Here is a 14,746-nt window from a genome sequence, read left to right as displayed (position 1 = left end):
GGGCTGTTTACTTTTCCATGCCTTCTCTTTTTCATGCATTACAAGTCGAGAGGGAATACAAAAAAAAACCCCAAATCAGGTGTGTGAGGAAATGTAGGATTCATTATCTTCATTTAGGCCCAGCACTCCAACCTAAGTGTGTCAGGTTTTCAGTGTTTTTAAGTGATTTCAGCATTTCTAAGAGAATTCTCTTTCAGAGGGCTGGGCCATGTGCTAATCTCCTCGTAAGGCTATTCTCACCTTTGAGAGAGCAAGAGGTAGATGGAGCGGAGAGCACAAATAAGCGCTCTTGCACAATAGAATGTATAGTTTGTCATGAGTTTGGTATATTTGCTTACAGGCCTGTGATGTTTCAGGAACTTTGGACCTAAGTGTGCACACAGGGACAAGAGAACAGAGGGAAGCTGTGGATTTAGCCCCCACTCCCCCACTTCTCTGTTGAAAATAATTAATAATAAAATGGTTAATATTTTTGTGGAAACCATGATACTTTTTTTCAGTATTCTTTGATGAATAGAAAGGTCAGAAGGTCAGCATATATATGTAATAGAAATCTTCTGCAACATTATAAATGTCTTTACTGTGATTTTCTTTATCAATGAAATGCATCATTGCTGACAAAGTATTTTAACTGTAGATTATGTACATATGTTAATAATTATGTTTTTAATTATTTTACTAAACTTTAGATTTAGAAGTTTAACAAGGGAAATGTAATATCTATCCCAGTACATTTTGGTTCTTCTAACAGATGGGATCATGTGTATATTTGTAACTATATTTGAGGACCTCTAAAGTGCCGTGTTCCAGTGCATTTAAAATGTTATCATTATTATGAGTGCACTGCACAGTCCGACACAGTATGGGTTTAACTAAACAAATTAAGATGAAACAGGCCGCTTTGTGTTGTCCCATACCCCTGCTGGTGACTAACCAATGGAAATATAGCTTATAGAAAAATAGCATTATTCCCATGACCAACCTTATCAAGCAATTAAAGTTTTAACTTGAAAGCATGTGAATTGATCACCATCCCCCACGCTGTCCACCTCCCCTCTTCCTGTCCTACAGATGAAGAGAAAGAAGGAATCGAGGGAAGGGATGTGCCGGGTGGTGGGTGCAGGGGTCTGACTGGCTTTGGTCGGACATGGGCAGCTTCTTAGTAGCTGTTAACAATCACCTAATGGCTCTCACATGGCTACCAGTATCTGGGAGCAATGGAGCCCACACAGTACCGGCCATTCTTACAGCGAGAGCATTTTAACTGCCCCAGGCACCCAGAGACAACAGCAACGATTAAATCCAGTGTAAATCCGGAGTGCGTTGGGGAAAAACATGCCTTTAGATTCCCTACTTACTGTTTGCACAGGTCAGATCCATTTTTTCAAGCCTTTTTGCTTATTGATAAGTATATGTCCGTGCCTCCTCAGAAAAAAAGGCTGTTTGTGAACACTTCACAAACTCAGAAATGTGAAGACAGAGGAAGCGAATTGTAATATGGGTAATAAATGTTTTCATCTGCCAGGGGCAGTTTGTTATGACAAGAGGTTAAAATGGAGACTTCTGAGTGAGCCTGCCTTATTTTTATTTGTCTCCAAAATGCAAAGCAGCATTATCATGTCAGCATAGTCTGCCTGTGTGTGTGACAGGCCTGTGACAGCTGCTTTCTGAAAGCCACAGTACACTTCAACGCGACATACAGCAATTGTGATTTTAACATACACCGCAGCCTCTGTCATACGCTTTGACAAATTTTATATATTTATTTTGTTACTTTATTTATTTATTTTCGTCCTTGTCAATGCGCTTCAGGCTGTGGTTCTTGTGATGCCGTCTTTGTGAGAGCAAGTGTTTGCAACCGTACATGCGTGTGTCTGTTGCCTCAGTCCAAAGCCATTTTTTTCCTGCTGTCCCTCAGTTAATGCATCAGAGACTCAGACGAACACGTTGTATTCTTTTGTTGTCATTTTAAAGTGATGTAATGAAAGCGGGTGGCGGCAGGGCCCCGGGGCTATGACAGCTCTCTGCTGACTGGGCTGCGTGCGAGACGCGCTGAAGAGGGGTTATTGCCACGAGACAGATTGAAAGTGTCATTTTCCATTATAGAGCACACGGAGGAAGCACAAATATGCCCTGGCCTACTTTAACAGGATGCCTTTGACAAGAGAAATGTGTATGCTTGGAGGAGAGGGGAGCCCTGAGCCCAGCTTAACCCTTTCTTCTGACACACCGTGGCACAATAAATTTTTGCAGATGATCCACTAATAAAGGAAGAGTTCAAAATGTAGTTACCTTCTTGTTATTTCAAACCCATTTTACTTTGTCTTTCTTCAGTTGAACACAAAAAGAGCTATTTAGGTAGTTTTCCCCATACATTGAAAGTGGAGAAAATTAAATTTTGAGTGAACTACCTCCTAGCATACATTTAAAGTATAATCCCATAGATGTGATGCATAAGCCTCATTGCATGCTATATTTCAGACCTAAGTGTCTGCAAACATATGTAATTCTTTTCTTTTAGCTTTTAAGAGTTTTGAGATGTTATCCTGTTCAGGCTAATTCACTTAGCCTGCTATTTAAAACCAAACAGTCAGGCTCAATAACAGTAAGCCACATATGGAATATAAAAAGGCTTATTTTAACACGGTATGTGTGCATGTTAATTAATTTCTACATGTATGTACAATGGCATATATTTGTGCGTGCTTGTGTGTGTGCGTATCAGTAACATGGCTGATAATCAGATGTACGGCAGCCAGATTTGAAGTCTTGGATGTCCTCAGAGAACGTCTTCATTTTCTCAGACTTTCTCACACGTCGTGATGGTTTTGCTCACATTCTTCTTCACAATGTCATGCCCTCCACGCAGTTATTTCAATCTGGCAGCGTAAATTTGGCACCGCGCAAGAGGTGCCAGAATAAATTTGGCGGGAGTTTTGGTTCAAATCAAATTGGACATAAGCACCCACAACACCATCTGTCAGAGAAGGATTGCAGATATGTGAAGGGCACAATTCCGTCAGAGATAAATGACTTTTTCAATTTGTAAATCTCACCCTGCAACTTTAGTTGGGAATTATTTTCTATTAATTTATGGAAAATTGATTTATCATCATCTAAGTGAGGACTAGAGCTGAAGAGCACACTTTGCAGCACTCGCGGGTCCTTGTATCACAATGCGGACATACTGTAAATGTAGTTCGCAAATCGCAACATTCTATAAAATTCAATAAAATATTCAATGACAAATTTCTTTAAATTGTTCATTAAAAAAAATGTGTATGCATATGCAGTACATCGGTTTATGTACAAATGGTTTTGCAAACAATTTACACTGAAATTTGTTCTGCTTGCCTTTCATTAATAAGGTCTGATGTTTTGATTGTGACCAATTCAAATGGGTACTAACTATATATAGTTCTGTTTACCCATGATGTCAGTGTTTCTAGAACAAAATGTCTTCTTTTTTTTGTACTGTCCAAAAAAAAAAACTGTACCGGGAGAACAAACAGGGTTTTTTCCAGCCAAGGTGTTTTTCTTTATATATTTTGTATTAGAAAATTGTCCCTGTTGCCCTGGTGACTGCTTTGAATGTAAAGGGTGTTTAACATCCTGACCTTTAACTTCAGCTTTGCTCTTTCCGTTGACTCCACACACTTTACATGTTACGACTTCACACAAAATCTCACCTTATCTCCATCGCGCTGTTTCTCTCCATGTTTCTCTTTTTTTCTTTCTGCTTGTGTCACCTCTCTGAGACAGGAAAATTTTTTGAGGGAAAAGAAGAAAGAAGACATTCTCTCTCTCTCTCTCTCTCTGCGTGTGTGTGTGTGTAAATGTTTGTACAGAGTGTTGCTAAGCATTGCCTTTTCCTACATCAGCACACATAATTGGGACTTTTAGCTTGAATGGCGGCTTTTGATGAGAGATTTGGTCCAATGTTTTTTTTCTTACTCAGTGCGTTTCTGAACTCAGTCTCGCAGTGTCTGCCACGCTGGGAGAAAACACGAGCGACCGCCGATGTTTGAACATCCTTTACAAAGAATTTTCAACACGGTCTCTGGGCAAATAACAGCCATACATAAATTGATCATCAAGGGTGATTATAATCATCTTTTCATTTGACAGGGGAATTCAGGAGTAGAGTTTGCAGAGCACGTTTGTTTCTGAATCGAACTTCTGCCACTTGCTTTTTAAAATCTCATGAACTTTTTTTAAACATGACACCCTAAATGACGACTGATCTGGACTGCATTAATTGATTACAGTGTTTTAGTCACAAACACAGTTTTTAATTACTAGTTTCGTGACTGAAACCCATCTGTGGGTGTTTGTATTCATTCCTCACAAAGATCTAAGCGCAGCTGGACTCCCGTGTGTGCGTGTCTCGCGTTGGACATATATACGGCACTGAACTCAAAGTGTGTGACGATCCTTTCTGTCCAACCTTAGATAAACTAGCTGGGTGCTTGTATAATTGGTTATTCAATCCTGACCTCTGTGGCGACTGGGAGCTGCTGCAGCGTGTTGCTTTCTGCCAAGAGCAGTCAATGTGGAGCCTGTTCTGGTGCCGCGTGCTGGGCCAGGCCCGAGCCAGGGCCTTTCCTGTGAGCCCTCCCCACCCGCGTGAAGCTGGCGCTGGGACACTGGCCCTTTTGTTGTCCACCGTGGGCCTGGCTCTCCTTGTCTCATTCCCCCTCCATCTCCCCACTTTTCTCCACTCCTCCAAAACCAACCCCACGCCCCCTCTTTCTTTTCCGAACAAAACATCTCATTGGCTTTGCAAATATGAGATAATTGGAAAAATAGAGTTGGCCGGGCTGAGTCAGAGTGTTTTGGACAAAAAATAGCATCGCAACGGCGAGGCATAGAGAAACACAGAGTGAGTGATGAAATTGTTTGTGAAGTACGGAGCCCGGGCCGCCCTAAGTTGGACCATGGTGTGTGAAGAATGAAAGTGCGCTTGGTGGTGGCACATCTTGAGCAGTTCTTCCACGCTTTTAGGCCAGGTGGCCGGACATCTTGGCTACGGCTCTGCCCAGCAGCTGGAGTCCTCTGGAGCCAATGAACTTTAATAATGCCCCATAATTCACCTATTATTGTCAGATTAACTTCTCTCCCGTGTTGGCATGGCTGGTGTGGTGGATGGTGAGTTTGTGATCTCATATTCATTTTACATATGAGTGTGTGCAACTGACACCCAGCGCTTGTTTGTTAGATCTGTCTGCCAAACATCCTGTTCTAGGCACAATCAGAGACATATGACTAGGGATGGATCAGGATGGTTGACTGGTCCAGGGGTTTCCAAAATTGGGTCCAGGGACAATAAAAAACAAATATGCATATTGTTTTATTAAAAAATATTTGTCTAAATATGAATCACTCTTTTTTTATTCATATTACAAATATTTTATTAATGCTATTATTCATATTTTATTTGAATTTTTTTCTAATTACTGTCATAACTTGCTCACTATTTTTGGCACTATTTTTTTAAGCTGCTTAGGAACAATATTTCAGATTTCAGGCATTACAAGGAAACATTCTCTTTCAATCATGTTATGTCTAATTGAAATATATCTTGGCACACTCGCTCCTTCTTTCAAACACACCCTTGCTGTGTGTTTTTCCAAGAGTCACACTGTTCTCTTTCCGTTGTGCCCCTCAGGCAGTGCTGGTCCCACCAAAAATTTGCTCCCCACCTTGGAAGGGTGCATATGCAGGGTTCCACCCAGCTGCCACAAACAAGACCCCTTTACACTAATGCATACAAGCTGTGCTGCCGTATTTGGAATATACTAATGGAACCAGTCCCAAAGTTTTTGCCCTCTCTCACTTCTTTCTCTCTCTCTCTGTTATGCACATATTTTTAATGCTGATAACCTATTCACATAGCAAATATTGGATTTAAATCGGCAGTTAATGTTTATCCTTTATCTTTATAGAACATTTTATAGCTAGAAGTTTGCTCACTCAGTTTTCAGATGGGTTTAATTTAAGTATTGAATGTATTCTGAGCACAATGTGAAACTTTAAAGGAGACATTTGTGATATTAGTGGAGTATTTTAAAAACAACTGGGATATTAAAAGATATCTCATTTGTAAATTTTCAGTTCACTATATTCAAATAGTTTTTATTATTATACTTACATGCTTATATAAAGTGGCAGGTTAGAGTCTATTCTAGCAATTTCAGCATATGCAGAAGTGTCATATATTTCATAGTGAAAAAAGTGAGAGGTGCTTCTATCAAAGGCCTTCACAAAAGGGCACCGCAACAGTCCTTTTCTTCCCAAACCATAAGAGAGTATGAAGAACGAGATCAAGACAAGAGCTGCCATGAAAGACAGATACATCAGCATATCTGCTTCCTTCTTCGTCCATTTAGCAGTAAACGATTGCGCAGATACCCGCTGCGGGCTGTCACATAAAAGAGGGCTTTCTATTTTTATTAATAGTTAAAGTGAAGGAGCTGTCAGCAGGGACAATAGCGGCCATGTTAATAAATAAAAATAATAACTATTACAGTGCTGTGGTGAGAGAGAGGGAGAAAGTGACATACTGAGGCAGAAAGAGAGAGAGAGCAAGCAGGGGGGATAGACGGAGTGGCCATTTGTTGAAACCTTTCCTTGTCAAAGCTCTCGGGCTTAAAAGCCTCTGTCATTGTTACACACAGATGCCAGAATAGAAGAGAGAGAGAGAGAGAGAGCCGAGGGCTAATAACACCTGTTGTGGTGACAGTGAGACAGCTGTCAGTAGAAACAGCAGCAGTGAAGGTGATTGGCTGAACGTTAAGGGAGTGTGTCCATAAACCAAAGACTGTCTTTTACAGGCCTGAAACTGTCAAACTTTGAAGTCCAGAGGCGAGACCAGGAATGCAGAGGATATTCAGAAATACTCAAGAGACAAGAATGCGCTAAACTTTAAATTGCAGACATGCCACTGAGGAAGTTTGACCATTAATCAGACATTAAATATTTGGCAAGTTGTCTTCTATTTGGCAAGTCTTTGAGTGTAAGTGCGTGCCGCCCACCTGGGGCCTGTACAGTCTATCAGTCGCAAAGACACAGGTTAGTGCTCCGTGTTTTAACTCCAGCTGAATTAGTAATGGTGCCACCTGGTGTTTTTACTTTGGTGGATTAGTGTTTAAGTGTGCGTGTTTGCTTTTGGAGATGTTAATTTTCATATTATGAAGGCTTTAGTGGTTAAGATTTAAATGAGAATTTTTTCAAGACACGGTTTATCATATAAAATCATATGGTATTAAACCTTTGACGTTCAAAGTGAAGTGGAAAAGAAAAGTAAATTGAATGTAGAGTGTGTATGTGTATGCTAATGCTTTTGAAGATGTGAATTTCCATATTCATAAGGGTTTAGTGATTAAGATATAAATGAGTCTGAATACATAAGTTAAATGAGAGAAAGATGTTTTTCAACATACAATTTGTCATATAAAGATACATAGAACTGAACCCATGACCTTGCTGTTGCAAGCGTCATACTTTACTATTTAAGCTACAGGATGTAGAATAACAAAAAAAAAGGAAAAAATGAAAGGAAAATAAAATTGTAATTGAATGTCAAGTTTATGATTGTATGTATTTTTGCCTTTGTAGATTTAAATTTTAATATTCCGAAGGGTTTAATTAATGATTAAAATGTTATTGAGTCTGAATAAATATGTTTTAAATATGTTTTTCAAAACAATTTATCATATAAAATAATATGGAATTGAACCCATGACCTTGCTATTGTTTTGTGCGTGTAGTTTCTCAACCTGCTAAAATACTGGCTGCTGTCATTTACCACAAATACACACCTTGTGTTTCTCTCTTCCTCTGGTTTTGTTTCATATCGCAGTTAATTGTTGTGATGGTGATGCTGGTACTGGTGTGTGTGTGTGTGCATGTGTTAGAGAGGAATACAGATGGGGTGTTGAGAGTTGTTGTAATTTTCCTCTCTCTCTTGTTTGAGACGTCCGTCCTTGGCAGGTTAGTAATTAGCGTGTGGGGTGGAGGGGTTAGTGGGTCTGTGGGGTGTATTAGAAAAACAAAGCGCACAGCCTCGATAATGTGTCCATTGTACCCGGTGCATTAAGAGCCTCTTTGTGTTAGCTGGAGCATAGGGCTAATGATTGGCTAACAGCAGGTGAGGAAGCCGCTCAACTCTCTCTCTCTCTGTCTTTCTCGCTCTCCATCCTCTCTTCCTCCTGCCCTACTGTTGGTGCCATTAGAGAGACGGGCCTTTATTACAGCAAATGGACTTTAAATGAGCTACATTGTGATGTTGCCTGCCTGTGGTAATTCTCTCTCTTTCCCTCTCTCTCTCTCTGTCTCCCCTTCAGAGGGCCCCAGTATTGAGAGGCTGTTGTCTAAGGACTGGAAAGACAAGCTATTGGCCATGGGTTCTGGCAACTTTGGAGAGATCAAAGGTAAAACGAAAGACTTTGTGTCTTCATGTGACCTCAGAGTGTATGCATGTTGTGTTTGACAGTTGATATATCAGTTGTGTCTCTTTTTAGTGGTATTAAACCAAAGTATTCGCTATTTCCATCAGCGATTGGGTCATAAGAGCTGGTTTTTGTGGTTCTAGTTTCGAATTGAACCTATAATCATAGTTATAATTGTTCATATTAAATGTCACCTTAGACATCTTAAAGCATTCCAAGAGCTCAGGTATGCTAATCTACCTAGCGCTAGCCTCTTCGCCGGCCCTGGTTAATGATCTGTCGGGATGACTTGCTAAGCAACAGCCTCGCTCATGTTAGCACGGTTAATGATACATCCTGTTAGGTCACTCAGCTGTAGCGAGAACACACTCCACTATCACTTTAACAAGCCTCCATACACCTTTCTCGCACTAGTGGCATGTTCGCAAGGCTAACTCGAGAGTAAATGTACTTCATTAAGCGCCTCAGAAATATGTAATCAAACGAAGCTTGTTCTCGCTCCTGGAGCAGAAAAGGGAGCGCCATTGATCAAGCCGTTGACATTTCAGCAAGAGAAGCATCCCTGCCACGACCACCGATGATTAGCAGTTGGAAAGGGCCCTTGCCACTGTCCCCTCTCTCTCTGTGCATACCCTTTAAGATCAGAAATGGACACACGAGTATATATAAACAAGTAGGTTGTTTTAAATTAGGTGTTGTAAGCAGGCTTTTCTTAAATATTACAATAAAATGTCCTGATAGCAAACAAAAAGTCAGAGGGATGATTCACATGTTTTTAGCCAATTAGGAACACTCTCAGCCTGTGAATCATTTTGTATGTTCACGTTAGGCTTTGCCAATACATATTTGGGAATGGATTTGTGGCTAGATTGGATTGTTTTGTTGAATTTAGCAAAATGGTGGAAGTTAGCAAAACTGCTTAAATTGCTGTTTTGCTACTAGCAGATATTTTCCCTGAAATTAAACTGAGGTTGATAGTAGTGTTGCTTTCGTCAACGAAAATTATGACTAAATATAGTCGTCAACGAACCTTTATCACGTGACGACAACGAGACGAGAAAAATGACAGTTTCACACAAAGACTAGACTAAAACTAAAATTAAAACAGGCCGCCAAAAACAACACTAGTTGATAGTGGATCTCTACACTTAAAGGTTTTTTTTGCTGTAATACCATGGAAGAACCATTTCGGGTTTGCCAAAGAACCTTTCAGTAAGCAGTTCTTAAGAGAATCATATTTTTTCTTAAAAAGGGAGAACATTTTAATTATGTTTTTTCACTATAAAGAACCTTTTGTCCAATAGAAAGGTTTCATTCCAATGTTAAAGATTTCTCATGGAACCATAGATGCCAATACAGAACCTTTATGGGTGGATGGGTGCTGCATAGTGATATGGTGATACGGAAATATATCATGTATTTTCACACAACTGACGCACTGTATTGACCAGCATTCAGAACCATATGTATGCATTTTATAGAACATATGTAATTAGAATTGTACTTTATGAAGTCGACTCAATATATTGTACAGTAAAGAACCAGTTAACCACATCGGAGATGATTACAGAGCAAAAGAGACAGAATGAGAGAGAAAGAGAGAAGAAAAGTGGAAATGGACAATAAAAGCTCTTTCTCTCCCTCATGTAATACAGCACTGTGCTGTTTTAGGGATTTATCTTTTAAGCCCAGTCATTAATTAGCAGTGAGAGCTGCTTGACAGGTATTACATTGTTACAAATTGGTTAATTACTGTGGTTTGTGACATGAGGCAAGGCAGTAAAGGCAGCCTTAGGATGTTTAGAGAGAGAGGAAACCACTTATTGATCCAAAGCTGAACTTTCAGTAGGCGAGGTAAAAAGCCTTCGGTTGTGATTGATGAGGCTGGTGTGTTTTCTTATGTGTGTGTATAAACACTTTCTGTCAACTCTAGTCTTAGGGCATCTAGCGTATATTGTGTCAGAGGTCCATTCACATTTTAATGAGTGAATCTTACCGACTGTGTTAGGAGCGTACTACAAAGCTACAAATGGTTCTAGAATAAACTAGTTGGTAAGCAGTCTGAATGACTAGTTGGTAAACCCATATACTACACATAAGGTTTTTGTTTGCAATAATAGCTGGAAATTATACTGTATCTCCATTAATGCTGTGAATTCATGCACACATTTTTGTTGGAAAACAATGTCATACAATGCATTATTATTTTGATTCTAAAATCTAAATGAATGTTTATTTAAGTTTATTTAAATCTAAAAAAAGTATATTTAAAAATATATAAATATTTAAAATACTTCAATTTAAATATTTAAAATAAAAAAAGGAAAGAAAAATATCTAACGATTCCATCCCTAGTATGAGCAACAGGGTCTCGGCAAGAAAGCGTGAAAGAAAGATCGCTTTGATCCCTCGTCACTTTTCACACAAGGCCCTCCCTGGTCCCGGGCCGGCTCAGATGCACACCCTCTTGTGAAAGTTCAGTCTGGGAGCTGTTAAGGGGAGCTGCAGGTTTATTTTTTCAACTGGCCGCCTGTGATAGTTGCCTTTATTGTGCATTGTTGAGTCTGTGTGTGTGTGTGTGTGTGTGTTTGTGAAGGGGTTACAAATGGAGCTTACTCTCACCTTCCTGCCAGGGCAAAGGGTCAGGTCAGTTGCTACGACTCCCTTCTTTCTCTTGCTTTCTTCATCATCTGTTTTTCCCTGGTGAGGAATGTGGCCCCTCAGAATGTAGAGACTGAGAACAATGGGGGATTGTGGGGCTGTGCAGACGTGTGTCTGTGTGTGCGTGTGTTTTAACAGATATATGACCTCAGACGCACAATTGCACACACATGAACTCATTAACAGACATGTGCTCATTTGGACATTTGAACGCTTTAGGGGTTTAGCACACACAGAAACACACACACATTGTTTGATTGGTGGTAGTCTGGGCTAATACCACAGTGCAATGACATCCTGTCGAGTGATTTAGTCTTCCCCTCCTGCCGTCTGCTCTGGGGCTGCTCGTATGTCAGAGCGTTCTCAGCTTTAGCCGAGGTCAGAGGTCAACTCATGCTAAATGCGTAGCGACGGCAAGGTAAACACCAGGGCGATAGCACATCTCAGGAGGAGCACATCTGCGTACAAGGCTTCCTCCCTAGTTCTTTGACTCTTGGCCTGTGCCCTTTAACCCCTGCAGGCACCCCAGACAGCCTGGCAGAGAAAGAGCGCCAGCTGATGGGGATGATCACGCAGCTCAGCAGTCTCAGAGAGCAGCTACTGGCCGCCCATGAGGAGCAGAAAAAACTGGCTGCTTCACAGATTGAAAAACAGCGCCAGCAAATGGAGTTAGCGAAACAGCAACAGGACCAGGTTAGCCCTTATTCACCATGTTTTGCCATGCATGTGCTATGTGTTGCTTTAGTTATGCACATTCCATCAGTTATTTTACATCTGATCCTAACTAGTGGTTTTTCCAATGGCTGAAGCCAACAACAATATCTGGAGGGCAGGATAGGCTGACAAAATATTGATATATATGAAGAAAGTTTATTGATAACAAATGAAGTTTACACACAAATATAGAAATTAAATAAACTCTTATTTTACACAATACGTACTCCAACCTGGTCATCTACTGCAATTTCTAACCAGGGATAATGCAGTAAAGCGACAAGCTTGGTGTTACACACAATGAAATGTCATTGGTCAAAATTTTGATTCAGTAAATATTTTTTGGTCACATTACCGCAAAATTTTTTACAGTCGGACGGACCCAGTGACTGTTTACAATCATTGGACAGACTGAAGGTTTTTTCCCACTGTAGTTACTGCATCATCAGAGACAGAATTGCAGATAACAGAATACAGGTCGAACTAGCTAGCTGACCAGCCTACTAGCTACTATAAATGGGTTAATGCAAGTTTACTGAAAAATGGCACAATAATTTTACTTGCCGAACAGGACAAATAGCCTGATTAAAACTTTACCTGACCAAAAAATAACTAGTGATGCATTGAAACACGAGAATGATTATTCTGATTTTATTACATTCAGCTTAAACAGCAATTGATAATGGATAGTGTGTTTCTGGTATCAATGTCGTGCAGTAGAGGCTCGTGCTGCCTGTCTCTGTGAGAGACTTTCATGGAGAAATCAAATCAAATGAGCATAATGGCACACATAAAGAAACTCACATACTGAGGTAAAAATTCAAAATGTTTAGTTTATTTATAACATATATATATGGCTGACCTATATATTAGGCTGGTTCCGGATTCTCTTGACCCTGATTGTACTTGTTTCATAAGGGGGGCATTTACATAAGTTTTTGTGTTTATAAACGGGTCTTTGTTGAAGGCTGTTTTCCGAAACTGTCATGATGTTAATTAGAGCACCACTGCTAAAATATTCAAACATAACCAAATTAGCAAAAGATAAACTAGCCAGCTTCAATAATAATATAGTTTGCTGTTGGATGACCAGTAAATTAATCAACCGTTGTGACCCATTCCTTCCTATCATGTCTGATTAGGACACAGTGTTTTTGTGATGAACATTTAAATAGTACAGAACAGTGTTATCTGTGTGTGTGTGTGTGTGTGTGTGTGTGTGTGTGTGTGTGTGTGTGAAGGAGAGGTATGGGTGTGTAACATACTATCGTTCTCCATTTTGAACCACATTCAAAAAGAAAGTTCTCTCCATCCCCCTATAAGTGTGTGTGTAACGTTCAGGTCCCCTCCAGCATGCAGGCAGGACACTAAATGTGTTTGCATACAGAAAAGTGTGCTTTAGCTTTGTTGTGTGTATAGTTGCTTCTGGGGAGCTCAGTTTTACAAAAGAAAAACAGATCTGTATTAACACATATAGTAACACACCCTTGTACACACAACGCTCCAGGACTGAGTGCCACTCCTTGGTAAATATGTATGAAATACAAAAGCACACCCAAGAGCTTCAAACACACTGTTTACCGTCACCATACAAGCATGTGACCCCCATCTGCACAAATAATGTCCTCTCTTGTTGGAAAAGAATTTGACATATGTGACAGTTTGAAGTGTTCTGTCCACAGATTGCACGACAACAGCAGCAACTTCTGCAGCAACAACACAAAATCAACCTCCTGCAGCAACAGATCCAGGTGAGTCTTCATATAGATGTGTGTCCACTTGTAGACTTGTATACATGTTTTGCGTTTATGGCTTTGAAAAGGTATGTTTGTGAGATGTCACAATTCGAGTGACTTGTCACCATGACCGTAGGGTTTCATGACAATCAAACGTTCTAGTCCACCAATCAACAATCAACCCCCCTCAACCAATCATAAACAAGCATTAGCGCCGATATCCAGAATCCATTCTCATAGTCATTTTGTAGAACAATCAAAATGTAACTACACAAACAAAGACAAAGCAACTTTATGATGAACTACTGTCCCTCTAATTTGAAGACAATCCGTAATGTATTATAACAACCGCAGTAGAAAAAAATCATCCAAGATAACTGACAGATTTAAGACACTTTGATTAAAATATACTCATATTTAAGCAAAAGTTTCAATAAAAATGTTTAATATTAAAAACAATAATAAAGTCTAATTAACAATAGCCTAAGCTGTTGGGAAACAATTCTCCCATGCACTTAGATTAGCATGGCTGTGAATGTTTACATCAAAAGGATTTTGAACAAAGATTTTAGGTTAAATTTATATAAATTCATAAAAATTTAAATAGTGTTTCAAATTATAGTGTTTCAAATCACTTATGTGATTACATTTTGGTTAATATGCTGCGTATATTGGCAGTATACAGGAAGCTCAATAAGTTTTTAAAAAGAGTGTGTATTTAGCACTCATGCAAACTATGATTTAAATAAATCTTTTAAATAAATGTGTAGGTAATGCCCTAATGGCTGGTAAGGTAGCTTTCAGAAAACTAAACACAGACACTTTGATGGGTTTGTACCAGCTGACTTATACATAGGGCAGAGATACACTGGCCTGCTTTGTATGTGCAGGTGTGAAGCGAATAAAGGCTTTGTGTGCAAGAGGAGATGAGATGAGTCTAATTTGGTTGATAAAATGAGACTTAGCCTTGAGAGGGACTCCGGCAGTTTTGGCCAGGAAGCCACATCACACTGAGACTATTCACACACACACACACACACGCACACAGAGATCACTCCCATCCATTGGACCCCTGCCATTCTCTAAATGTGTGTGTGTGTGTGTTGCAGCTGTGTTTGTTTGTGTGTACATGTTCATACTACACAGTTTAGCCTGAACGTGTATGTGACACTTATCTGTGTCTAT

At 39.8% G+C, this 14,746-nt stretch overlaps 1 protein-coding gene across 5 annotated transcripts in view; it reads left to right on the top strand.

The window, feature by feature from the left end:
* Positions 1–14,746, top strand: part of LOC107587062 (transcription factor SOX-5-like) — a 105,280-nt gene that overhangs the window by 55,820 nt on the left and 34,714 nt on the right. For all 5 annotated transcript variants that reach the window (XM_016274942.1, XM_016274858.1, XM_016274789.1 and 2 more), the window contains 3 exons: positions 8,346–8,432; positions 11,632–11,804; positions 13,508–13,576. In XM_016274942.1, the coding sequence (XP_016130428.1) occupies positions 8,346–8,432; positions 11,632–11,804; positions 13,508–13,576 (329 nt within the window). The remainder of the gene's footprint in view (positions 1–8,345; positions 8,433–11,631; positions 11,805–13,507; positions 13,577–14,746) is intronic.

The sequence above is a fragment of the Sinocyclocheilus grahami genome, unplaced genomic scaffold, assembly GCF_001515645.1.
Source record: "Sinocyclocheilus grahami isolate Dianchi unplaced genomic scaffold, SAMN03320097.WGS_v1.1 scaffold1.1, whole genome shotgun sequence".
Classification (NCBI taxonomy): Eukaryota; Metazoa; Chordata; class Actinopteri; order Cypriniformes; family Cyprinidae; genus Sinocyclocheilus; species Sinocyclocheilus grahami.
This window is presented reverse-complemented; position numbering and strand designations above follow the sequence as displayed.